At 43.6% G+C, this 27,655-nt stretch overlaps 1 protein-coding gene across 1 annotated transcript; it reads right to left on the bottom strand.

Annotated features, from left to right (window-relative positions):
• On the bottom strand, nt 1-26,008 carry NCEH1 (neutral cholesterol ester hydrolase 1). The gene is made up of 5 exons (XM_063306439.1): nt 25,804-26,008; nt 9,639-9,867; nt 8,120-8,189; nt 3,065-3,236; nt 1-2,168 (listed from the first exon to the last, which is right to left on the bottom strand). The coding sequence occupies exons 1-5, from the start codon at nt 25,939-25,941 to the stop codon at nt 1,551-1,553; spliced, it is 1,227 nt and encodes a 408-aa protein (XP_063162509.1). The 5' UTR covers nt 25,942-26,008; the 3' UTR covers nt 1-1,550.
• Nucleotides 26,009-27,655: the final 1,647 nt, after the last annotated feature.

Here is a 27,655-nt window from a genome sequence, read left to right as displayed (position 1 = left end):
AAGAAGTTGTGAGCTTACAACAGAATAGACTGAACTAGGCCAAAGTGAAAGCAAACAAAAACAAAAATCAAATGTGTATTCAGGTTAAAGTTGAATCTGAGTTACAGAACCTTGAGTCAGAAGCTACTGAACGAATAAACAACAACAACCCAACTCTCATGAGATTTCCGAATCTCAAGTTATTTGGTGTGAGATCATGCTAACAGAGGTGAGCAGGACTTGGGGTGACCTGTGTTATTCTGCAAATATGATGCTGTGCATTGCTGTAGGTGTGGAAAACATTGAGTGGGCTCCCCTACCATGCTAAATCATCATTTAGCTGTAGTTTACTGAATAAGCCACCATTAGTCGGGTTCACACAATATACTCAGCCAAATCCAGACAAACTACATTATGGTTTAGCCTACACCATACACTTGCTTGGACCTTGGTCCGTTTAGTTTAGTATTGCCAATGCCGACATGAAAACATGAGACTAGCCCTGCTGGATCAGGCCTAGGCCCATTTGGTAGCATTCCAACTCACATGGTGGCCCACTAGAGGCATCTAGGAGACCCACAGATTAAGGGAGCCTCCTGTCTCAATGTTGTTCCTATGAATCTGGTAGGTAGAGGTGAACTGCTTCCATTGCACCCACTAAACTATTAATAGCCTTAGATAGCCCTGTTCTCTGGAAAATTATTTAGTCCCCTTCTGAAGCCACCTAAATGAGAGGATGGACAGTGTTTTCCTTAAGTTTCAGGCCATTTTGCTTCCCTGTCTTCCACTTACAGATGCCTGGAATTAAAAATCTGCAAAATGTTCTGAGGCCAAGAAGTTACAGCCCCAAAATTGTCTTTTTTAAGCTGGACCACTTCCAGTAGGGTAGATAAGGTAACAACTGAATACTTTCAGTGAGCTTTTATTACTAAGACTGGATTATTCTGCACACTTCTAGTGATGGAATGAATTTGGAACCTTCTGTACTCAAAGCATGTCCTTTACCAATGGACTATGTCCCTCCTACATTTTTTTGGTGGGGGGAGGGGGGCGGTGTCATTTGCAGCAAAATACAATGGTGCCAAATGAAGCCCTATGTGCAGGAATGTACTTGCGTTCTGATGTCTGACACAAGTATGTAAGGATGTCATACATGTTGCCCCATTTGCCCCATTCCTTGTGAATGTCCACAGGAAGAGCTCTTCTTGTAAGTAGAAAAGTAGCAAAGTAAATCAGGATTAGGATGATTGCTTTTTTCATTGATTTGTCTTACTTGTCCCTACTTGAAGGGACTGTCATATGAAACTATATTCACAGATAGCATTTTTCTCTTGCAGTCTGAAGGGGTATAGACTATTCAATCACCTTTTTCTACTGCCTCCATAAGACCAGGTCTTACTTCCTTGCAAATGTATTTAGAATCAGGCTTGAAGTTTACACAAGATGTTTTTTCATAAAAGGGTCCAGTTATGTCATAACAGATGTACCTGCTATCCTGTAATGGAAGTTCTCTAGTGATGTCTTCAAATGAATAGCATGAATTCCTTTTCTAGAGACTGATCTTTCTCTGTTCACAGATTTTCATTCAGCCACTTGAGATAGCTGTCTCTGGTGTGAAATCCTGAAGAAAAATTAATTGGCCAAATGGTGAAGAGCATGCAGCCATGAAAACAGTCTTCAAAGTGGTCAACGGTGACTTCCACACCTGCTTTCTCTAACCGCTTGGCATACATGAGACCATCATCTCTCAAAACATCGATCTCACAGGTCATAATATAAGTTTTGGGCTGCAGGCGCAAAACCTCTTTGTCAGCCAGAAGCGGGGCTGCACGGACATCTAATAGGGCAGGAATATTCTGGATGATTTCAGCTTTCCCTGTACTTTGAGTTATGGGTTTGTAATGCTTTCTGAATCTTGAAGGCAGAAGAAAAGTCCAGTCTAGTCGGTCTCTGAAGGAACTGGCCTTGCTCACATCCAGAGATGTGTGGTTGTTTATCAGCATGGACTGGGCATAATCATAGTTTCCATCAAAATAGTCTATCCAGAACTTTACAATAACAGTGCGTGATGCGATCGGGCTTAGTTCGTTCTGTTGGTATGAAGGAGTATTAAAATCAAAACACTGAAGGACTGGATAGACTAGGGCCTGCAGTTTAAATCTGTTGGTCACGTTCTCCTCTTGACTAATCTGTAGAAAGAGGACAGAAAGCAGGGAATGATGCAGTCAAACAATCCATGCCTGTAGATCCCAAGCACACTGAGCCAACTGTTTTATTCAATGATTACACAAGTAATTATTTTAATGTAGTGTGCGAACTCAAGCAATAAGAGAACTCTTGCACTTCCTTGAAACAAGATATCTGGTTCTTACAGAGCAAATTATAGGACATCTACACTAAATATTAAAACAGCTTCCAATAAAGAAACTGAGAAGCTCAAGTTCTGCAAAAGGGAGATGAAACTGCTTTTAGCCACTTAACTAAAACAGGAGGGAAGAATGACATGATGTTTTTATTCTGCAAGCATGCGTTATTCTAAAGGCTGAATTGATTTCTCTTGCAGTTTGACGTTCATAACTTTGCTGGACTCAGGGCAGCATAGGAGGCTTCCTTATACAAGCCAAGCTACATTTTCATATATCTTTTTTCTTTTTGGTGCCTTCAAGTCAGCCTTGACCTGGACAGGTCCCTGCAGTTTTCTTGGCAAGATTTCAGAAGCATATTGCCATTGCCTTCTTCTTCCTAGGGCTGAGAGAAAGTGACTGGCCCAAGGTCACCCAGCTGGCTTTGTGCCTAAGGTGGGACTAGAACTCACAGTCTCCCAGTTTCTAGCCTGGTGCCTTACTCGGTACATACATACATACAACTGGCTCTCGTATGTATGTATGTATGTATGTATGTATGTGTGTACTGCCTATTCTGGCTTTTCAAAAGGAAATTGTCCCTTTCTCCAATTCCCATTCCTTTTCATGGGGGCAGTCAATAATTGAACATTAAAACCTTTGCATTCGCTCAGTCACAGTCCTAGCATGTTCTGCATAGCTTAGGATGGATCTGCATCTAAGTCACTCAGAACGTTTCTTACCTCCTGACACGCAGCAGCAGCCAGGTTGCCTCCTGCACTATCACCGGAAACTGCAATTCTGGTGGGATCAACAGAATACTGAGCTAGGACATCTGGCAGCAGAAAATGTTTGATGGCCCGAAGGACATCATCCAACTGTGCCGGGAAGTGGAAATCTGGCACTAACCTGTAACTGCAAAGAAAAAGGGTCTGGGTTTTGTGCTAAGACAAGCCAGGGTTTACAAGCCATGATGGTCTGTCAAAATGACAAATGACAGTCAAAATCACAAAGTACTGAATGTCGTTATGAGCAATATGGGAACACAGAGTAACCAGTCAGTGGAAGAAATTAAACAAAGAATGGTTGAGATACATTTAGAAGAGTGTCATGGAGAGATTGGGTTAACAACAGCAGAATTTTGCAGTGTGAAGGTACACAGGAAAAAAGGAAGCTCCTTTTTGGGATCTATCTCGTGAGTCGCTGATTTTGCAGTTCAAAATACATGGAAAAATAAAGCGATTGTTATCTTAAAGCAGTGTCTTTCAAACTTGACAACTTTAAGATGGGTGGACTTCAACTCCCAGAATTCTGGGAGTCGAAGTCCACACATCTTAAGTTCCAAAGTTTGAAAAACTCTGTCTTAGAGTCAACTTCTGCTGCTGTAAAAATAACTTTTCATTGAATAGATTATTAAATATGGAAGAGTCAGGACTGGCACAGCCTCTCCCAACTATGAGACTGTTGAAATGTAACTGTCGTCATTCCTGGTGATTGGCCATATGGCTGGGGATGGCTGAAATTACAGTCTGACAATGTCTGAAGATTCTTGGCTGGGAAGAACTTTATCAATGCAGGCTCAGTAAAAGCTCCCATTTGCTTGGCCCATATGTTATGTGGTTTGTGTTAGCCCCAAGCATCTGTGGAAGCCTGTTCCCCAAGATTAAGGACACTGTCTCATGGGAGGACAAGATTTCCATCAGCACCAATGGCAGGAGAAGAAAGGGTTAAAAAAAATCTCACTGCAAACCGAATCCTGAAGAACGCCCCCTAGCTATGGAAGCCTCACAATGTACCATATTTACCCTGAACTTAAATTTTATAATGGCCAAAGACCAGCATAGAACAACAGAGTACAAAAGACAAGGAACTAATATAATGAGGAGGGGGCAGACAGAACACAGTATAATCAGGACTGCCCCAATAGGTACTAAAGGCCAGAATAATAAAGAAAAATCAAAACTGTAAGGATATATGATAGGTAAACCAAGCCTAAGTAGAAATATGATGAACAATGTATGGTAGAACTATACCACTTTAAAATTACCCTACATAAAATATGCTAGACAGTACCTAAAATAGGTGCCTATCTTCTTTAGGTTGCACTCAAAAGCTAAGTTCATATATCACAATGAACTACATTTTGCTTACTCATGGTTTGTTGAATAAATCACAATGGCCAGTCTGAGATGTAAATGATGGTTTGCAAGCCACAACGGGGTTCACATGTTACACTAAGCCTGAGCAAAACAAATCACATTATGGGTTCACAATGTGGGAAACCAGCCCAAACCATAATTTGTTCTGCTGACAAGGGAAAGAGTACAGAAAGGCTAAATTTTATTTCTGGTATTTGCCATTCAAATATTAAGCCACTGGAGGACTCTGGCTGCACTGAGTTAGACAAGGATGAAATGATGGCCTTCAGCGGGGAGAACAGGGAAAGGCATCTGCGCTTCTAATTTTAGACAGATTCATTTATAACAATGGGCTTTTGTTGCAAGAAACAGCTCTTAGCCAGCTTTTGCCCTATTCAGCAGAAGATAAACGTTTTAATTTTATTTAACAACAGCAAAAAACAAAATTCTACCCTCCAACAAAGCAGATATGGCAACTTCTATTTCAGTAAAAGTTTGACATTAATGGCCCTTGGCAATTTTATCCAGAAAGGTGTGACTGTGGTTTTAGGAGTCTCAAGTTGCTCATATTTGCATGGAAAGAGAAGAAACTTCTTCTTTGCCTCTGTCAATCTGCCATCTACAACCAGGTCCTTTTCAGATGCATTGGATGACACCACATACATCCAACATCAGAGGGGAAATGCAATCTGGTGCAATTTGGTTGGAAAAGAACACATCTAAACCACTGCTTGCTGTCCATCTTCTATTGACATTTGACAGAAGAAGAAGCTGTACAAAATTGTTAACATGGTACAACTTATTTCTCCAATCAAAACTATGCTATGGCTAATGCTTCACTGGTGGGGAAAGAAATGTGTCCCTCCTCACTCAAGCAAACATGGGACCTTGCTGTTCACCTATTGCTAGAATTCAGTACTGGGTCAATAACCTTTTGAGACACAAGCAACATGGCATTGGCTTGGCAGCAGGTCTTGAGGTCTGAATAGCCCAAAGCATTTTAGCTTCACATTCAGGGCAGATCCTTGTCAAGTGACCCCTCAGAGGCTCTGCAGTCTATGCTTTGCAGGAAAAGGCAGCTGCAATTGGACCTGAAACAGGGCATGAACCTTTTTAAAGCTTTATTTAAGGAGCAGCTTCACTGTAGCAGAAAATGCTCTCCTCTAGTGTTTTGCTGAAACATAGAAAGCTCAATTTGCAAGGAATGAACTCAGCTTTGCTATCTGGCAAGCCCATGTGAATCTGAAAAACAAGTGTTGTAAGGTAATGAGGGAATTAAATGAGTGTGAGAGATTCTTAGGGGACCAAATCTGGCAAATGTTTGTCCTTGTGGAGTTTGTTTTCAAGGAGATGAACATGGACAACATTGATACTTGGTTGTTGATATTTTGTCACTGTTTGGAAGGATACCAGCACAGAGGAAAAAGAGGCAGAGGCCCTTATTCTAATAACTCTTATTAGAAGGTGTGGACTGGCTAGGTTTATACAACATGCTCCACAACCTCAGTTAAAGACCTAGCAAATTTATTTGAAAATCAGGCTTAGCTCATGTTAATTATGGCTTAGCATGTGGGAGAATCCCAGGCTCTTTGATTAGTTTATGGTTCACTATATTGTGCAAATCTGGAAAGTGATTATGAATGGTTAATTACACTGTGTCAATGCAGTTTGTGAGTGGTGGGAGTGGAGCAGGAAGGGAAAGAAGAAATAGTTGGATGACAAATATTAACTAGGGAAACAATAATAGTTTAAACAAGCACATACACATGGGCTGGATTTGCACAACACACAAAGCCATAATTTGGTTTGTTTGGTTCTGACTTGGCATGATGTATGAACCCAGCCATTTTCTTCAGTTATTCGTTGCATCTGGACTTCATGATAAGCCCTGGTTTGTTGGGACTGAAAGGTTCTTAGCCTTCCACCATATTCATGCAGTCTGCTAGATGTGGATTGCTGGGTGTTTAAAAGCTTTTGGTTCTGTTTTATATTACAGAAGCTGTTGGTCAATTTTATCATGTTTGTTTGAAAAAAGCCAGATATAAAACATGGTTTATGATTGCACCAGGAACTTCTAGAAGTATAAGTCTAGTGAAATGTAGTAGGAAGACTAGAAATCAAGAATGAAGGTGATATCTGGAATCTGATTCAAGTAAAGCAATACCTACATAGCTGCTATCTGTTTTCAACTAAGCTATTTTTCTGTTAAGTATTACTAAATCTTATACACCTTCAAAATATACTGAGCTGGTTTTATATATGATAACTACCACCAGGATACTTCATGCTTTTTACTAGAAATCACATCTAATTCCTTCAGTATAACAGCTTAAACTGTGGGAGCACTTATCAATGTCAAAAATAACTACATATGAAATAAGGATGAGGTTACAGTAGTTTGTTTAACCTGGATTTATGGATTATAATTCTGTTCATGGCTTGCTACCATATCCAAGGTTGGAGTTCTCTTAAAATATGGTTTCTCAGCTCTTTAATCATGGCTATTTATTTCTGTTACATAGATGCCTTAGCTAATATTTAATTTGATTTTAATTAGTTTTGAAAGGGTTAAAGCGTTAAACTGTCATGACATTTTCTTTATATTTGTTCTAATTTAAGGTGATATATACGGATAAAAGATGTTTTCTCCCCAGTGGAATATTTTGAATTTTCTTCTAATTTTATCATCTATCATCCTGCAAACTTTTCCATGCAATATCTGCATTTTGACATTTCTTTGTACCCTTTTCCCCCCTTTCTTTTTTAAATAAATTAAACAAAAACCAAAAACAGGCAGTCTGAAACTCCATCAATAGGGTGCTGGCTAGCAGACAGGCCTGCCTATGTTATGGTGTTGTAAATGTGGGGAAATAAGGCATATGAAACAGAATAATCCTAGGTTGATTGCAAATGTTAACTCTGTGCACCTTTGCTAGGAAAAGCCCACTTTCAGGCTGGTTGGTGCCCCACCCACCTGAATTCAATGTGGAAATCATCCCAGAGGACCAGAAGGTGCTCATCCAAATTAATGGTCAGCCAATTGTGGCATACAAAGAACAGATTCTTTAGTGCAGAAGACCCTCAGGCCAGATCACCCCTTGAACAATGTGCCCTTTCTCAGAAATAGTAAGGGCTACTGGAAATGAGCCTTGCCTTAGTCAAGTTGCTTGTCCAGGCTTGAAAGAAGACTGGGATTTTGCTGTTTGAGATATAGGCGAAGATGAAAACTTACACCACATTACCCAACTGACCAATGGAAGAGGGGAAAGGAATTAAAAGCTGAAGGTAAGGCTTCAGAAGCCAAGATGAAAACCAAACAAACCACAATATGGCCCAAGTAATTTAATGACCAAAGAATTGGCATAGGATATTTAGTGCTAAAATCACAGCAAGGCTGTTTATTTTCAGTACAGCTATAAATATGAATGGAACCATTTCTTTACTGTTGTCAAGAAAGATATATTGACAGGTCCGTGGAACTGAGCTCAGCTGAACGTACGCACCATTCCAGTTTTATCCTAATTTCTCAATATTTGCAAGTCGTACTCTGTAGCAACTTAATTCTTTTTCTTTCCTCCTCTCAAATCTTGTCAAAATACTAAAATGACAATAAAATCCAGTCTATGCCAGTTACTTAATTATTGTTTGCAACATACTTACTCAATTGAGACAATTACAGCATCCAGAGATTCAGCCATAACCATGCAGAGATGATTATAGGAACCTCCTCCTGCAATTAGAGACAGCCAAGGGTGAGAGAGAAGCTAACAGTAATGATACAGTTTCAGAATGTCTACAGAGCAGATATTTTTACTTATATTATTCACAGGAGTATATATTCTGAAAATCACATCAATGATGTACAAGACATTTTCATTAGGTTTTGGGGAATCCCAAGATTGCCAAATTAAAAAGAAAAAAGAAATCCTAAACGATGAACAAAGTCCTGTCTCAAAAACAGACCAAAAAAAAAAAGGAAAACATCAAGATCAAAACCACCAGCCCAATTAGGACCGTTGGTGACTGTCCATAGAATTCTGGAAAATAAAGAAGGCTGAAAAACCAAGGGATAGTATAAGTCTTTTCATTTAAAAACCTCTTCCTGGTTTCCCCCCACATGTTATTTTCAGCAGCCTAATTTAGGGAAAACTAAACGTTAGGTTGCTACTAGGATTGTGGATTCAAGAGCAGAAAGATGCTTCAGATCATGTAGGTGAGCTCACTTTAAAGTGAATAGTAGCTGCATCTTTTCTAGGGATCATGAGGCAACTGCACAAGGCAGCCACACGATCTTAGGAGAAGATGCAGTTTCTTTAAAACCCTGCAAATGGGTGCTACGTGAGCATTCCCACGTGTTCCAAAGGCCCTTCTGTATTCAGACCCTAACTACTGCAGATTTCTATTGTACAGGTAGTCCTCTGTTAATGACCACTCATTCGGTGACCATTCAAAGTTATGACTGTGCTGAACGAGTGCTACTTATGACTGGTTGTTGAAGTTCTGGCCGTCCCAGCACCCCCGCGGTCACATGGTTGTGATCCAGGCACTTGGCAACAGGCTTGCACCTATAAGGGTTGCAGCGTCCCACAGTCACATGATCACCATTTGTGACCTTCCCTGCCGTCTTCCCACTAGCAAAGTCAATAGAGAAGCCGGCAGGGAAGGTCGCAAGATGCTCCTTAAGTTGCTCGCAGTCCGGCAGCTTTTTCTCCTGAGGAGCCCAGCTACGGATTACAAGATCCTGGGGATCATGCGGGACCACAGCAGCCACCTGCACAACCTTCCTCACCTGGCACCAGCCACCCTGGCCCCACCGTGCTCATGCCGTGCTGCAGCAGCCACTTGCCCACCTGCCAGTGAGCCACCTGGGACTTGTGACTTCCTGCCGGCTTCCCCATTGCCTTTGCTTGTTGGAAGCTGGCAGGAAGTCGCAAGGAGGTCCTTGCTTAACAACCTGTGATCCTCGCTTAACAGCAGCAATGGGACTGTTGTCGCTAAGTGATACGGTCATGTGACATCACACTTTACGACCCCATTGCTTAGTGATGGAAATTCCAGTCCCAATTACTGTTGTTAAGTGAGAAGTACCTGTAGTGAATCAACTATAAGCATAGCCAGAGATCACAAGATAGGGAAGAACACAAAAAAGTAGTTGCACGCCTACTTTCAGACTACTTACTTGCACTTAACAAAGACCATCCTCCTCCATGGATGTAGACCACGCTGCGACGTAATGTCTTCTGGCTTTCTGCAAAAGGCTGATACACTCGGACCTCTACACCATCAAATACGGGGTCTGTTATCTTCACATGCCCTGAAGGCATGTTACTTAGGCTTTCCAGCTTACCAACAACAACATTCAGCAGTCTTGCATGGTGGTCAAGACCCATGGCATGAGCCAGGCTGCACTAAGGAAAAAAACAGAACAAGTGAAAAGGCAAAGGATTTGAAAGGCATACTGTATACTTAAACCTGCAGACACACCTATGATACACATGTAAACCTTAATACTACAGTAACTGCAGTAGACTACATATTATTTTCTATTTGTCCTAAACTCTCACCATGCAGGTTGTAGCCCAACATTTCTGGCCATCAAACTGTGGGAAGCTGAATCAGAGAGCACAACTGCAAAGGTTGAAACTTGCCAATGCATCTGCTTCTCCTATTATTTACTATGAGCTGAAGATAGCAATCATTTCCCTTAGCACAGCAAGAGAATTTAAGGGTGGTGGAAGAAACAGAATATCTCTAGCCCAGACCTTGATCCGAGGCAAAGGATTTATCAGTTACAGCCCGTTTTGGAAAGCACTCCACTCACTGTCATTTGGTATAATCCTGGTTCTATTAACGCTTAAAGCCAACTTAATCATGCGATTGTTTTCAGAGTCACAACAAGATCTAAAGAACCATGTGCAACTTTTATTATGAGTCACATAATTTCAGTGGATTCTTAGAATTAAGTAACTTAAGGCTAGCACAGAAAGTGCAATGCAATTATCTGGATGCTCTGCCCCAGCCCCAGTGATAATGTGCTCCTTGGGAAAAGAATATGGAAGCCTATTAAAGTGGAGAGACTTCACTCTGACAAAAATGTTAAGATCTTGGTTTTCCCAGCTGTAATGTTTGGCTGTGAAAACAAGACCATTAGAATGGCTGAACAAAGCTAAAAATGGTGCCTGCAAATTGTGGTGCTGAAGAAACTTGTTGAGTACAAATCATTCAATATTAGATGACAAAACAAAGGAATCTGAGATTGAGTAGCTGAAAACTGAACCTTTAACCAAAAAAAAATGATTGGTGCCTTTGGACATGTTACTGTAGCCTTCTCCAACCCAGTGCCCTCCCAATGGATTGGACTACAAACCTCATTATCTAAACATTTGTGCTTTGACAATAATGGCTACAATATGAGTGCATTCTCAAAATGTACAGTCATACGTGCACCAAAGTAATTAAGCATTATTATTAACATATCAACCCGCTCAGGACAGAGGCATTTATACAACATGCTAGGCTTGGTAATGTTGTACGAACTCAGCCTGTTTGGTTAGTTCACAGCTCAGTGTAGCATATGAATGCAGAAAATGGTTTAAGTTTGTTGGGTAACACAGCCACACTGTTCCTTTTATAGAATCCTAAACCTGCATTTAGAGCAGTCTGAAATAGTTCAATCAGCTTCAATTATTCAAACACCTGTTTCAATCACTTATTTAACTGAAACAGGAGGCAGTTGCTAATCTGAGGAAGACGGCAGAATTTGGTTCTTGTTCTCATATTAAGACTGAAGGAAAGGATTTCTGAAGCTTCCATTAATTTGACTGGGGTTGCACAGGAGATTCACCTTGTGTCAGCACCTGATCATTTGAGCATTCACACATACACAGTCAGGAGGCTGGAATTCCTTTAACTGCTTTAATGAAGCATAATGAACCGTACAGAAGGCAAGCTGCCAATAAAGATTTCCCGCTCAAAACTAATTTAAAACTACATTCCCTTAGTTAGTCCCCTTTCCCATGAAACATGTCACTCCCCCTCCAATCCAGATGGTATTCCTAGCGTATCTCAACCTTGCGTCCTTGATGTGCTCCATAGCCATAATAAACCACTTTACACTCCAACTTCACACACCCCTCCCATCTGGCAACATGGGAGAATGAAATGATGGGAGATGCCCTGATAAGGGTTTCTGTGAAACCTTTGATCGGGGGATCTGACATACCGCCCCCACCCCAAGACAGACTAAAATAATCAAGTATCAAAGAAATGAAACAATGAGGCTATGCAGGAGAGGGCTTAGAAGGATACTTAGCATGAAACTTTTGGTTAAAAGAGGAGCATTAACATGACATGCATTAACCCACTCAGGACCAGGAAAATGCTTCCATTGAATTAAGTACTGTAAAGATTTGAGAAAAAAATGAGAGTCCAGAATGTCTTTAACTTCAAAATGCTGATGGCCATTGATCATGATGGGTGGAGGGGTTACTGCAGGCTGGTGCCACTTAGAACATTCCCGTGCAGGTTTAAGCAAGCTGCAATGAAAAACAGGGTGAAGTCTTTTTAGGGTGGGGGGTAATTGTAATTGAACAGTCACAGGATTGTTTTAGTGATGGGAAAAGGTCCAACAAACTTGGGAGCAAGTTTCTTTGAGGGTTGTTGGGAGTGCAAAAATTTAGTAGAGAGATAAATCAGATCTCCCACTTTAAATTTCCACCCCGGGTGTCTGTGACGGCCAGCAAACTTTTTCTGAGTTTCATGAGTGTGATCTAATGCCTGGCGGATACCGGCCAATTAGTGGCAATCTGCACAGCCCAGTCGGCTACGGAGGAGTCAGACATGGGTTGCAGTTGAAGTTCAGGTATTGGAACGAAGCCCTGGCCATAAACAATGTGAAAAGGGGAAAATCCAGTGCTTTGGTGAACTGCATTATTATAAGCAACCTCAGCAAAAGGCAGGAGGTCCACCCAGTCGTCCTGTTGAAAGCTAATGTAGCAGCGAAGGAATTGCTCTAGAGTAGACTGAACTCATTCAGTTGCCCTGTCAGTGAACGGATGGCTAGACGAGCTAAGGGATTGCTGGACACCAATTAATTTCAAGAATGCGCGCCAAAATTTGGACGTAAATTGGATGCCTCTGTCAGAAATTACATGTGTGGGACACCCGTGAATTTTATAGATATGCGTGTGGAAGAGCTTGGCTAATTGCTGAGCAATTGGGATCTTAGTACAAGGTATAAAATGAGCCTGCTTAGAAAACAAGTCAATGACAGTCCAAATTACAGTCTTGTTTTTACTCTCAGGTAAATCCACAATAAAATCCATGGCTATTTCCTTCCATGGAGCTTTGGGGGAGGCTACGGGTTGTAGCAGTCCTTACGGCTTCCCCCCCTTCCTCTTTGCTTAGGCACAGACGTGGCATGATGTGACGTAGGACTGCACATCAGCACGAAGGGAGGGCTACCAAAATTGGTGCCTCACCAAGTGGAGAGTTTTTGTGAAGGCAAAATGACCTGCAGATTTACTATCATGGGAGCAGTGCAAAATTGTTTGGTGAAGAGACTCAGGAACATAGATTTTGCCCTTAGAATACCAGACGTTGTCAATTTTAGTTAATTGGGCTTTGTTTGTCAGGGATCTTATTTCCATGGCAAAGCAGTCTGGGAAATGTAAGAATGCGAGGCAGAGAAAAAGTGCCGTCTAATGGTCTGATGCAATGTCCAGCAATGTCTGATGCAATGTCCAGCAATGTCTGATGCAATGTCCAGCACAAGACAGTCACAAGACAATGACAGAGCAGGCTGATGCAAGGTGACATTGCATTGGCTAGCAGCCACATAAATATGGAAGCAAAGCATAGGCATTCTCTCATTTGTGAAAAGTCTTCCTGTTACTCTGCCGGTTTGTTTGACAATTTAACTGCTGTATTTGGATGCTGGATTTACTGTACACAGGACTATGTTTATTGGATTATGGACGTTGGTTTCTCTATGGAATTTGTATCCTTTATATACCAACAACTTCTAGAGTGCTATGCGTAAGTGTTATTGTTCTTTGCACATTTTTCTGTAAATAAACGGGTAAATAGTGCACCACAAGGACTGATATTTTTTAACCCCAGGGACACGACGCTTAGTGGAATTCTCTCTCCAACATTGTTATACTGTAGCCAGGGATCGTTAGGCAGTGCCAGCAGTTCCTCTTTTAAATCAGCCTGCACTTTCACTTTCCTAGCTGCTTGTTTGCACATTACGCAAGCCATTCCAAGCTGCTTTTGGGAGAAAACAGTGTCTACAATTTGAGTTTGTGCCACGTGATACTGTGGAAGGCGAGAAAGCACATCAGCGAGAAAGTTCCTCTTCCCCGGAAGGAGGTTGAGGGTAAAATTACAACTGTTAAAAAATTGAGCCCAATGAATTTGTTTGCCATTTAATTTCCTGGGAGTTTGCAAATCCTGGAGGTTTTTATGATCAGTCCAAACTTCAAAGGGATAAAGAGCACCCTCTAGTAAATGCCTCCAGTGTGTGAGAGCAGTTTTTACAGCAAAAGCCTCTTTTTCCCAAATGGGCCAGTTGCGCTCAGTCAGAAAACTTGCATGAGAGGTAAGCGCAGGGATGGGGAACCCCATTTCATCCTTTTGAACTAAAACTGCCCCAATAGCTGAGTCAGAAGCATCTGCCTGTACAATAAAGAGGCGAGTTGGATCTGGGTGGGCGAGAATGGGCTACCTAGTGAAAAGCAGTTTTAAATTGTCAAAAGCTGTTTGACATTCAGAAGTCCATGTAAGTTTGGTCCCAGGGGAGGTAACTTTGTGAGTTTCCCCCCTTCCCCTAGTTTTTAACAAGTCAGTGAGAGGCAAAGCAATTTGAGCAAATTGGGGGATAAAATTTCTACAGAAATTTGCGAAGCCTAGAAAACTTTGAATTTGATGCCTGGTGTGAGGGGGTTCCCACCCCATGATGTCTTGTACTTTGGCAGGATCCATTTCAACCACCTTGGAAGAAATACAATAGCCCAAATAGTCCAGTTGAGACTTGTGGAACTCCCATTTAGAGAGCTTGGCATACAGTTTAGCATCTCTCCATTTGTGCAAGACTTTCTTAACAAGCTGAATGTGGTCTTTGAAGTTGTCAGAATAAATCAAAATGTCATCTAAGTAAACCAGGACCCCTTTGTACAAATGCTCATGGAGGACCTCATTGACATATTGCATAAACACTCCAGTGGCCCCTGCCAACCCAAACAGGAGGACCTTGTACTGATAGGAACCAAGAGGGCAGTTAAACACTGTTTTCCATTCATCCCCCTCCCGAATCCAAATCCTAAAGTAGGCTTCTCTGAGGTCAAGTTTGGTAAACACTTTTCCCTGTGACAAATGCGATAGCATGTCCTTCATTAAGGGAAGAGGGGATTAATTATTAATTGAGATGGCATTTATTCCATGGTAGTCCGTGCAGAGTCTGAGAGAGCCATCTTTTTTCGCCCAAAAAGGTACTGGGGCAGCCAAAGGCAAATTTGCAGGCTCAATGAACCCCCGCGATAAGTTTTTGTCAATAAATTCCCTGAGAACGTGTTTCTCAGTCTTGGACATGGCATACATTTTAGGCTTAGTTAGTTTAGCCTTTGGGTCTATTTCAATGGCACAGTCAGTTTTCCTGTGAGGAGGCAACTGGTCGCACTCTTTCTCATCAAAGACATCAATGAAGTCTGCATATTCAGGTGGAATGTTGGGTTGTGCCAAAGCTTCAGGTGTGTGTGTGTGGTTAAGGAGTGTGCCAGCTACCTGTGGGAAAGGGGACTAGCTAAGGGAATGTTTTAAATTAGGTTTTGGAGGGAAATCTTTATTTGCAGCTTGCCTTCTGTACCATTCATTACGCTTCATTAAAACAGTTCGAAGAAATCCAGTTTCTTGACTGTGTATGTGTGAATGCTTGAATGATCAGGTGCTGACATTAAGCTGCGAATCCATAATTCGAAAACTCTTCCTGAACAAGCAATCAGCTGAGAGTTAACGAACCATGCCTAAACACGGAAAGTCCCGGGCTAAGCAGCCATCTCCTCTGCCGTCATCGGGGAGAACCGTGCTGTATGCCAAGGTGGCAGAAGAAAAAATTGAGACAGAGGAGAGTTCGGGGAGTGGAGACAGTGAGTGCGAGGTGGAAACCCGGCTCAACCAGATGGAGTTGGAAAGTGCCCTCCACTCCCTAAATTTTGTGACAGAACCCCAGACGCCGAGCGCTATTATTGAACCATAGGCGGCACCTTCCCAGGTCGGTGCCAGGGAAGAAGAGGGAAGACCTCCTCTCTGTGGATGTGCAAATAATCGAAGCCCAGAGTCACATGGAACCATTCCAGATCCTACTGGAACTCCCCAAGACATCCGCAACCTGGAAGCTAGGATGTCTACCATGGAAGTGATCTTGCAGCAGGTATCAAGAATTCTGGAGACCATGGCATACCCCTTGGCAGAAATCTCGACTCAGCTGTCAAGAGCAGAGTCGCCAATCGGGTGAGGGAGACAGCGTACCCTAACCCCAACCTGGAATTTCAAGTCTCCAGTGAGACGCAGGCGGAGTGGAGGCCACCCAGAAAGCCAAGGAGATGGGGGAAAAGCACTAGCCAGCGGGGCAACTCAGGGCACAGCCCCAAAGGATATACAGGTCAAGTTTGATGGCGACCCACAACAGTTGGCATTTTTCCTGACCACTGTTTCCATATACATGAGGGAGTATGGTTCCTGTTTCCCCATGGAGTACAAGAAAGTCAGCCAAGTGGGTGCCAGGCCCAAAGGGCCAGCTGATGAGTGGTTTGTGCAGCTGCATGATGCTAATGCCCTAGAACTGGGTAGCCTGCGGGACTAAGGACCCACTGGATAAGATGAGAGCAAAAACCGGTATCCAACAGCTTAGGCAAGGGGGACGAACTGTGGCGGAGTATGCCATGGAGGTCAAAGCCCTTGCTGGAAAAGCTATGGACTGGTCAGAAACCACTAAGACTGACTACTGTAAGGGGGGATTACAGCCAGAAATTCTAAGGTGGGCACTCTGCCGAGGAGACTCCCCCACTCTGAAAGATTGGATCTGCCTTGCAGGTGAAGTAGAGAATACCCAGTACCAATTCTGCAGGCAGCTCCGATCTCAAGCAATGGGAAAAAATACAGTGGTGCCAAGTCAATTTCCTTTTGCCCATCAAAGACCTTTCCGTGAGAGGGATGATCAGAAAGACAGAACTGAAAAGAAAAGCGCCTGTTCCAAGTGTGGGAAGGACACACACAGAGCAGCCGAATGCCCAGAAGCCATAAAAGGAGCAACTAAACCACCTAAAATGCTAACAGCTCAGCAATTAGCCAAGCTCTTTCTCACGCACATTTATAAAATTCATGGGTGTCCCACGCGTGTAATTTCTAACAAAGGCGTCCAATTTACTTCTAAATTTTGGCATGCATTTTTGAAATTAATTGGGGTCCAACAATTTCTCAGCTTGTCGAGCCATCCAGCCACTGACGGGGCCACTGAACGGGCTCAATCTACTCTAGAGCAATTCCTTCGCTGCTACATTAGTTTTCAACAAGACGACTGGGTCGACCTTCTGCCTTTTGCTGAGGTTGCTTACAATAATGCTGTTCACCAAAGCACTGGATTTTCTCCTTTCCACATTGTTTATGGCCAGGACTTTGTTCCTATACCTGAGCTCCAGCTGCAGTCCTTGCCTGACTCCTCCGTGGCAGACTGGGCTGCACAAATCTCCACTAATTGGCCTGTCATCCGCCAGGTGCTGGATCACACTCATGAGACTCAGAAAAGATTCGCTGACCGCCACAGACGCCCTGAGTGGAATTTCAAAGTGGGAGACCTCGTTTACCTCTCCACCAAATTCTTGCGCTCCCAACAACCTTCAAAAAAGCTTGCTCCCAGGTTTGTTGGACCATTTCCCATTACTAAGATTATTAACTCTGTGACTGTTCAATTGCAATTACCCCCCACCCTAAAAAAGACTTCACCCTGTTTTTCATTGCAGCTTGCTTAAACCTGCACGGGAACGTTCTAAGTGGCACCAGCCTGCAGTAACCCCTCCACCCATCATGATCGATGGCCACCAGCATTTTGAAGTTAAAGACATTCTGGACTCTCGTTTCTTTCGCAAAACTTTACAGTACTTAATTCAATGGAAACATTTTTCAGATCCTGAGTGGGTTAATGCATGTCATGTTAATGCTCCTCTGTTAACCAAAAAGTTTCATGCTAAGTATCCTTCTAAGCCCTCTCCTGCCTAGCCTTATTATTTCATTTAATTAACAATTGCCTGATTATTTTTTAGTCTGTCTTGGGGGGGCAGGATGTCAGATCCCCCAATCAAAGGTTTCACAGAAACCCTTATCAGGGCATCTCTGATCATGTCATTCTCTCATGTTGCCAGGTGGGAGGGGTGTGTGAAGTTGGAGTGTAAAGGGGTTTGTTTTGGCTATGGAGCACATCAAGGATGCGGGGTTGAGATAAGACAGGAATACCATCTGGATGGGAGGGGGAGTGACATGCTTCGTGGGAAAGGGGACTAGCTAAGGGGATGTAGTTTTAAATTAGTTTTGAGTGGGAAATCTTTATTGGCAGCTTGCCTTCTGTACTGTTCATTACGCTTCATTAAAATAGTTCAAAGAGATCCAGCTTCTTGACTGTGTATGTGTGAATGCTCGAATGATCAGGTGCTGACACCTTGATCTAGTTCATTTAAACAATGTCTCATTCCTGAGCTTGCCAATTGATTGATTATGTGCCATCAAGCTGGTGTGGAGTCTTAGTAACCACATAGATTTTTTTCCCATGACGATCTGTCCCTAACCTGGTCCTTCAAGTCTTCTAATGGTGAACTCATTGTAACTAGGCCCATCCATTTGCTGCTTGTCATCCTCTTCTTTTCTTTCCTTCCACCTTTCCCAGCATCAGAGCCTTCTCCAGAGATCTGGGTCTTTGTATAAAGTATCCAAAGAGCTTGTCAATAGTCAGCTCAATTCACTACAACCCCCCTGATATGTTTGGACTGCCAATCATAAACTTACCATTATCCTGATCCTTCTCCAACAGTGGGTTTCTGTGTGCTTGGGCAAAAATAATCTGGATTTTGTTTTTTTGCATTTTCCAAGGCAAAGAACTGTTCTATAATATGATTTATTCTTTCCCTGCCTGCTTTGCCATCCAATTCTGGTCTGGCAGCCTTGTTCTCTAAAGCTTTACATGTTTTGCTTAAATGTACAGGTAGGTTGCTTAGTGCAAGTTCGCATAATAGTGTATTTCATTTTGTGCAAACTATAAACTGATAGCAGGTTGCATTTAATGCAACCCAAAATTCAGTTAATGCGAGGCTCACATGTGCACCTTCAGCAAAGGAACGTTACCTTGTCGTGGTGCTGGAGCTTGAGCACCTCAATGATGCCATGAGCTAAACCGTGAAGGGCCACCCAAGACGGGAAGGTCATGACAGAGAGGTCAGACTAAATGCGATCCCTGGGGAAGGTAATAGCAACCCATCCCAGTATTCTTGCCATGAAAACTAAATGGATCAGTACAACCAGAGATATGTCGGTATACCATCGGAAGATGAGACCTCCAGGTCGGAAGATGGTCAAAATGCTACTGGGGAGGAACAGAGGATGAGCTCAACTAGCCCCAGACGTGATGACGCAGCTAGCTCAAAGCCGAAAGGACGGCTAGCGGCCGACGGTGCTGGTGGTGAACGGCGAATACGATGTTCTAAGGATCAACACACCATTGGAACCTGGAATGTAAGATCTATGAGCCAGGGCAAATTGGATGTGGTTATTGGTGACATGACAAGATTAAAGATAGACATTCTGGGCGTCGGTGAACTGAAATGGACTGGAATGGGCCACTTCACATCAAATGACCACCAGATCTACTACTGTGGACAAGAGGACCACAGAAGAAATGGAGCAGCCTTCATAATTAATAGTCAAGTGGCTAAAGCAGTGCTTGGATACAACCCAAAAAACGACAGAATGATCTCAATTCGAATTCAGGGCAAGCCATCTAACATCACAGTGATCCAAATATACGCCCCAACCACAAATGCTGAAGAAGCTGAAGTAGAGCAGTTCTATGAGGATCTGCAGCACCTACTGGACAACACGCCTAAAAGAGATGTTATTTTCATCACAGGAGACTGGAATGCTAAGGTGGGCAGTCAAATGACACCTGGAATTACAGGTAAGCATGGCCTGGGAGAACAAAATGAAGCAGGACATAGGCTGATAGAATTTTGCCAAGACAATTCACTCTGCATAACAAACACTCTCTTCCAGCAACCTAAGAGACGGCTTTATACATGGACTTCACCAGATGGACAACACCGAAATCAGATTGACTACATCCTTTGCAGCCAAAGGTGGCGGACATCTGTACAGTCGGTAAAAACAAGACCTGGAGCTGACTGTAGTTCTGATCACGAACTTCTTCTTGCACAATTTAGGATCAGACTAAAGAGATTAGGGAAGACCCACAGATCAGCTAGATATGAGCTCACTAATATTCCTAAGGAATATGCAGTGGAGGTGAAGAATCAATTTAAGGGACTGGACTTAGTAGATAGGGTCCCGGAAGAACTCTGGACAGAGGTTCGCAGCATTGTTCAGGAGGCGGCAACAAAATACATCCCAAAGAAAGAGAAAACCAAGAAGGCAAAATGGCTGTCTGCTGAGACACTAGAAGTAGCCCAAGAAAGAAGGAAAGCAAAAGGCAACAGTGATAGGGGGAGATATGCCCAATTAAATGCAAAATTCCAGAGGTTAGCCAGAAGAGATAAGGAATTATTTTTAAACAAGCAATGCGCGGAAGTGGAAGAAGACAATAGAATAGGAAGGACGAGAGACCTCTTCCAGAAAATTAGAAACATTGGAGGTAAATTCCAGGCAAAAATGGGTATGATCAAAAACAAAGATGGCAAGGACCTAACAAAAGAAGAAGAGATCAAGAAAAGGTGGCAAGAATATACGGAAGACCTGTATAGGAAGGATAACAATATCGGGGATAGCTTTGATGGTGTGGTCAGTGAGCTAGAGCCAGACATCCTGAAGAGTGAGGTTGAGTGGGCCTTAAGAAGCATTGCTAATAACAAGGCAGCAGGAGACGACGGCATCCCAGCTGAACTGTTCAAAATCTTGCAAGATGATGCTGTCAAGGTAATGCATGCTATATGCCAGCAAATTTGGAAAACACAAGAATGGCCATCAGATTGGAAAAAATCAACTTATATCCCCATACCAAAAAAGGGGAACACTAAAGAATGTTCAAACTATCGAACAGTGGCACTCATTTCACATGCCAGTAAGGTAATGCTCAAGATCCTGCAAGGTAGACTTCAGCAGTTCATGGAGCGAGAATTGCCAGATGTACAAGCTGGGTTTAGAAAAGGCAGAGGAACTAGAGACCAAATTGCCAATATCCGCTGGATAATGGAAAAAGCCAGGGAGTTTCAGAAAAACATCTATTTCTGTTTTATTGACTATTCTAAAGCCTTTGACTGTGTGGACCATAACAAATTGTGGCAAGTTCTTAGTGGTATGGGGATACCAAGTCATCTTGTATGCCTCCCGAAGAATCTGTATAACAACCAAGTAGCAACAGTAAGAACAGACCACGGAACAACGGACTGTTTTAAGATTGGGAAAGGAGTACGGCAGGGCTGTATACTCTCACCCTACCTATTCAACTTGTATGCAGAACACATCATGCGACGAGCTGGCCTTGAGGAATCCAAGGCTGGAGTTAAAATCGCTGGAAGAAACATTAACAATCTCAGATATGCAGATGATACCACTTTGATGGCTGGAAGTGAAGGGGAACTGAGGAGCCTTATGATGAAGGTGAAAGAAGAAAGTGCAAAAGCTGGTTTGCAGCTAAACCTCAAAAAAACCAAGATTATGGCAACCAGCTTGATTGATAACTGGCAAATAGAGGGAGAAAATGTAGAAGCAGTGAACGACTTTGTATTCCTAGGTGCAAAGATTACTGCAGATGCTGACTGCAGTCAGGAAATCAGAAGACGCTTAATCCTTGGGAGAAGAGCAATGACCAATCTCGATAAAATAGTTAAGAGCAGAGACATCACACTGACAACAAAGGTCCGCATAGTTAAAGCAATGGTGTTCCCTGTAGTAACATATGGCTGCGAGAGCTGGACCATAAGGAAGGCTGAGCGAAGGAAGATCGATGCTTTGGAACTGTGGTGGTGGAGGAAAATTCTGAGAGTGCCTTGGACTGCAAGAAGATCCAACCAGTCCATCCTCCAGGAAATAAAGCCAGACTGCTCACTTGAGGGAATGATATTAAAGGCAAAACTGAAATACTTTGGCCACAAAATGAGAAGACAGGACACCCTGGAGAAGATGCTGATGCTAGGGAGAGTGGAAGGCAAAAGGAAGAGGGGCCGACCAAGGGCAAGGTGGATGGATGATATTCTAGAGGTGATGGACTCGTCCCTGGGGGAGCTGGGGGTGTTGACGACCGACAGGAAGCTCTGGCGTGGGCTGGTCCTTGAAGTCATGAAGAGTCGGAAGCGACTAAACGAATAAACAACAACAATCTTTGCGTGTGCAAAATGGAGAAAAGGAAGATTCCATCAGAGGAAAATAGTCCAAGTTTTAAAAAGAAAAGGCTCGTTATTATATTAGAGCAAAAATTTGATGTGATTGAACCATATGAATGTGGTCAGAGCAATGCTAAAATAGGACAAGATGTTGGAATGCCTGAATCCACAGTAGAATTTTTTGTTGTTGTTATTTTGCTTTCTATAACCACTCTGGGCCTTCGTCAACCATAAATTTAAAATATATTGTTTTCATCCTTTACTGTGACATTTCACGAATATAGGTACAATATAACAATTTAAATTTACATTTGTTTCATTGCCTCTTTCCTCTGAGCTGGAACCAATTACCATATTTTCCACAGAAATATCACTTTGAATAGTATGAATTCAAATAATGCGACCATTTTGTGGGATTCATTAACCACACTGAGACCTACCTGTAGATTGCAATTAGTTTGGTCCACAGTATGGCCTACAAACTATAATGGCAAGGTTTACGCTTTACCATAATATGGTTGGTTTGGTTTGGCTAAGCAACTTGTGAGTTTGTGAGATATGATACAGGAAGTAGCATAAGGCAGTAGGTATCAATATGAGCTACTGATATGGAATTGCTTAATTAAAGTCTCATACTGGTATAAAATTTCACTAGAGTTATCATCTTATGTAGGCTTTGGCTGGGTCCACACCTCATGTCAAGCCATAATTTGACTTGCCTTAAGCTTACTGTAGTTTGCAAGCCATAATATCTTAGGGCTTAACATCATGTATAATGTAGATTTGTATGGTTATAACACAAAACACAGCTTTGTTAGAAGCATGAACCTGCCTTGGGAGTCCAGTACAAGACTAACAGCCACTTATTTGCGTGTAAGGACTAATCAATGAAACACAGCCTTCCCCAGCAAAGCACAGCTTTAGTATCCAGCCATCTATCTCACCTTTAAACATCTCATTACTTTCCTAGCCCATTTCACAACTTTAAAGCAGGCCAGCACATATGATTGAGTTGGCTACTCTTTGATCCAGCCCCAAAGAGACAATTGGGAAGTTGATACCCAGAGTGGTTGGGAGTCAGGCAGTAGATAAATTAAATAAATAAAAGGTGTTTTCCAAAGATGCTCTCATCCAACTAATATTATCACTAAGCCAAAACAAAAGCACAATGCAGAATGAACACCTTAGGCAGTTTGTATGTTGTGGTATCTTTTGAATGCTGGCTTACTGGGATTGAGTAAGCAGGCCAGTGAAAGGGGGTAGGTTGCTATAACTTGGCCCTCCCTGCCAACAGTTGAATAAGGGAAAGCTTCAGCTGGAATGTCTGGAACTACAGCTTTCCAGTATTGTTTTTACTTGACATACACACCTCAGGTGCGTGATACACATACTCCATGTGCTGGCTGTTCGTTCTATTTATTTGCACTATTGAGATACCTCCAGATAGAACATCTCAGTAGTAATCTAGGTCACCTACCTCAGCAATACAACACATTTCGGTATTTCCAGGTGTGATTCTTCTTCTGCAACATCCCTGCACTCAGCACAGAAAGTCAGCCTGACCGTTCCTCATTTCTCCTTCACAGATCCACACCCCGCCCCCCGAACATCCGTTTCCAAGAAGGGCAGAAAAAAATGTCCAAGGAATTATATCCCAGCATCAGCTTTAAGACTCAGGATAAGACTTTGGGGTAGCCTCATTCGGCTGAATGAATGGGAGGCCCTCAAATTAGCCTCTCACATTTAATTGGCAGAAAAACCTCCCAACACCTACTCTGGACAGGAAATCGAGAAAACCTGAAATTATCCAAAGGGAGCACCAATTACAACAGTTTTCAAAATGTCTATCTTTGTGAAATACTTTTCACACCAAGACATCAGCTAAAGATCCTCTGTTTGCAAAGATTATGGGACTGACAACCATGACAGGTTAAGGGTGAGGCCTTTCTGAAAATATGTAACATTTTTAATTGCGGTATATTATCAGCAAGAAAGCTCTCTTGAATCATCTGTCTTGATTTATCTTCTCCCAGCGGAATACAGGCTAAGGTTCCTAGGAACTCCTGAATTCCCTGGAGCAGAATTTAAAAACTACAATGAAACAGAGTTTAAAAAGCATGTGGAAGAGGCATTTGCATTATCAACACAGATTGTTATTTCAAACTTGAAAGCCACTCCATAACTTCATGGAAGCTGGGAACTACATAAAGATTTTGCCAGCAATATTCAGGATACTATGTGCCTTGAACATTCTGCTGGAAAAGTGTGGGTCATAAATATCTGAAGTACATTGATTATACCACAGTGTTTGAAGCAGGGTGTCTTCAAACAAAAGCACTTAATTTCTCCAGGCGGGCACTCCTATACTCCAACTTTCTCCCACCTGACATTCCCAGATGTTCAGACTGCAGCTTCCATAATCTCCATCAGGACTGGGTATGCTGGGGATTATGGGAGTGGAGACCCAATACGGTTAGAAGGCATGAGGTTGAGAAAGACTGCTCACTGCATCTGCCCAAGAATAAACCTGGGTGAGCTCTAAAGTGAAGCAGTGTCTGTAACACCATGTGGGAATGACCTTGGAGGACAGGAGGAAGAGCCACAGCTTAGACAACCATCAAGTAAAAGGTATCTCAGCCCAGAGAAGGAAAGAGGGCATGGGAAGCATCTCAGAAGGGACCCTTCCTAGTTCTCACCAGAAAGTGGAAGTAAAGGAGGGGAGAAGTACTTTCAGACTTGCAAGATTCTGTTACTGTAAACTTCCAAGAAAGGTAGTGTTTGCACTCATAATTTGGGCCTCTTCTCTGGAATACCCAATCTGTACTTGGATAGGAGACCACCAGCAGATCTCAGAGCTGTAGGCTAAACCTGGAAGTTAAAAAAAATCCCCAAAGGGCAACTGAAAGTCATCCCCATAGGGTTGCCAGGAAGGCTGCCTGGGCAATCCATTGAGACACAAGGGTCAAGAATGGAATTACTTACCATAACCAGGGTGCTACGCATTTTGAGGTCATTTCTAAATAATACCTATTCACAAGGTATTCTTTCATAAGAATTAGTATCTTTTTAGAAAGCAGTGCCTCTCATATATTTTCCACAACTCAGCTGACTGTAGCTGGTCAGGAAGGAAGATGGCTGGGTTGTGAATGGAAGGCAGCGCTTGCGTCGGTTATCCCCCCCCCAACGCGGAAGATACAGCTTTTTACCGCTGGGGCGCAATGATTCTCACGCCAAGGCTTTCTAAAGCAGGAAGACCGACGCGCTGAGCGCCAGAGAACCCGAAACTAGGAATGCGTGTCAAAAGGCATTCCGGATCAGGCACGCCTTTCCGATGCGGGCTGAAACATCTCCGCGTTTTCTCACTGCAGCAGTAGCCCCCGTGCAAACGGACGGGGAAAAGCCCATTAAAGACACCAAAGCAGCAGCGCACCAATCCGCGTCTCACAGATCGCGGGATGTCTCGCAGAGGCTTCAGGAATGTGGAGGGGTTAATACTCTGGGTTCGCACAACCCGTTTAACCTGGTTGCCGACTTAACCCATGGTGTGTGTGTGTTTTACCGAATGCATGAGATCAGAAGTTAGCGACAGCAAGACGACTCGTCGATAACAGTGACTCTGCTTAGCGGGTTCTGCCAAGGCAGCCGCTAGTTCTTTCCTCGACCTGGTGGTTTCGCGTGTCGTGTGAACTCAGCGAGCAGCAAGCCGCAGACAGGAGGGAGGGAGGGAGCGACCTCTGCGGTTTCTCTTACCGATTGCTGCACGAGCCGGAAAAACGCATTCATCATCATGAGATACCAGGACTCGGAGACGGTGCTAGGGAGCGGCAGGTAGACGTAATAAGCGGTCAGCGCCAGCCACCCGGCCAGCAGCACCACGGCCGACTTCATCGCTCCGGCGCCCGGGCGTCCCCTTCTTCGTCCTCTAGCCTGCAGCCCCGCGGCCTTTTTAAACCGGGCGACTTCTTGCGGCCAGCGGCTTCCCATGCCAGGCTTTCATAACCCTCGCGAGCCAATCAGCGGGGAGAGGCGGGAGGAAGTCCGGGCGCTTCCGTCCCCTCCGAGCCGGCTGTCTTTGCTCTGCTTTGCCCGGGGCTGAGCTTCGCGTAGGGACGCCGGAGGGCGACGCGGCGGAGGGTCGTGGGAAACAGTGGCCCTCCTCCCCCCTTTGTATTTTGGAAATCTCCCTCCCCCCCTCCCCCCCGTTCCAAAATTAGGGGACTAACTCCAGGTCAGGGGTGACCTCTAGCAGGTGGGCACAAATGTTCCAGACGGGATATTCAGTGGTTAGAGGGTCGGGGGAGGGGGGCTCTTGCGTATTAGGCAGCCCAGACATCTCCCTTGGTGGTTACCAGACTCTGTCTCCCTTGATTTTTTTTTTCCTTCAAAGATTCTTCTATTTCATAAATAAGACAGACGTTGGCTTATTTAAAGCAAAGCACCATCCCTCAGCATTGCGTTTAGCGGTATGGGGATACATGACAGTATCCCCATACCGCTAAGAACTTGCCACAATTTGTTATGGTTCACACAGTCAAAGGCTTTAGAATAGTCAATAAAACAGAAATAGAAAACTGTGTGGCTGGCACGTTATTACAAGTGAGAAGGGTGAAGTGGGAGGGAGCACTCCTGGGCTCTACAGGTCACAGGTGAAGGCCACAGGAAGAGAGAAGGGGTCACATCAAGCCGGACCCTTCATACAAAACCATGAAGATGGGCGGGAGAAGAGGAGGGGTATCTATTGAGGAGGGACACCTGTGGAAATTGTGGAGGGCCCACCATCTAGAAAAGACTGTGGGTGGCAGAGGAAGAGAAATGGGAGAAGCTGGCTAAAGAGACTGTGGGAGGGGAATTGCGTAAGGGGAGATGCAGAAACTGAAGGAAGCAAACCGTGTCATGGGAAAAGAACTATTCTGGCTTGTGTGCGCACACATGCACATATTCCATTGACGGGTTTCCTTGGAAAGGGGCTGCGGTGCTTTTGGGCATTTCCTGCAAATTGGGGTATGTAGTGGGGGAGGGAGAGAAGTGGCAGCCCCAAGCAATGCATCACTGCCACTCAGAGGCGCATATCACTTGAGATTCATTTCTGAGCTCCCAGGTCACCAATACCCAATCCTTGGTGCGTTGAGTCAGACTTGAGCCTGAGGAGGTGTATGTCCATGGAGACTGAAAGCAGCCCTGATTGCCTTGGATTTGAAAGGCAACAGGAAAAGCAGAGCTCTGCTCCCTGTTTCCCCAGCCTCAAAGCAAACAGGGGAACCATCCAATGCAATCATCATCATCATCACCTGAAAGAGTGATCCAGCAGGGCTCCACCTTGGTTCTCCCAGGTTCATCCAACATCCTAAGGTAGTACATCGGAATTTGGAGGGGCTGGGGGCTGGGAAGGAGAAGCTGCAGAGAAGCTCTGGAGCCTAATCCCCCCTTTCTCACAACACACATGAAATTAACCAGTAATTAAGGAAACTGCACAGGATGGTACTATCAAAAGAATGCTTAACCTGTATTTAGAAGGACAACGTCTCCCTTACAGATGCCCCCAGCAGACTCCTGGGGTGACAAAGTGCCATTTGGGAAATTCTGAAATCCTACCTACTAATGA

Source organism: Candoia aspera, chromosome 6, assembly GCF_035149785.1.
Source record: "Candoia aspera isolate rCanAsp1 chromosome 6, rCanAsp1.hap2, whole genome shotgun sequence".
Classification (NCBI taxonomy): domain Eukaryota; kingdom Metazoa; phylum Chordata; class Lepidosauria; order Squamata; family Boidae; genus Candoia; species Candoia aspera.
This window is presented reverse-complemented; position numbering and strand designations above follow the sequence as displayed.

Excerpts from the sequence above, each read along its gene's own strand:
- NCEH1 (XM_063306439.1), bottom strand. The coding sequence starts at position 25,941 with ATGAAGTCGGCCGTGGTGCTGCTGGCCGGGTGGCTGGCGCTGACCGCT. Across the intron at positions 8,190-9,638 it reads ATGGTCTTTGTTAAGTGCAA|GAGGAGGTTCCTATAATCAT; the intron begins GTAAGTAGTCTG and ends CTCTAATTGCAG. Across the intron at positions 2,169-3,064 it reads CTGCTGCTGCGTGTCAGGAG|ATTAGTCAAGAGGAGAACGT; the intron begins GTAAGAAACGTT and ends CTCTTTCTACAG.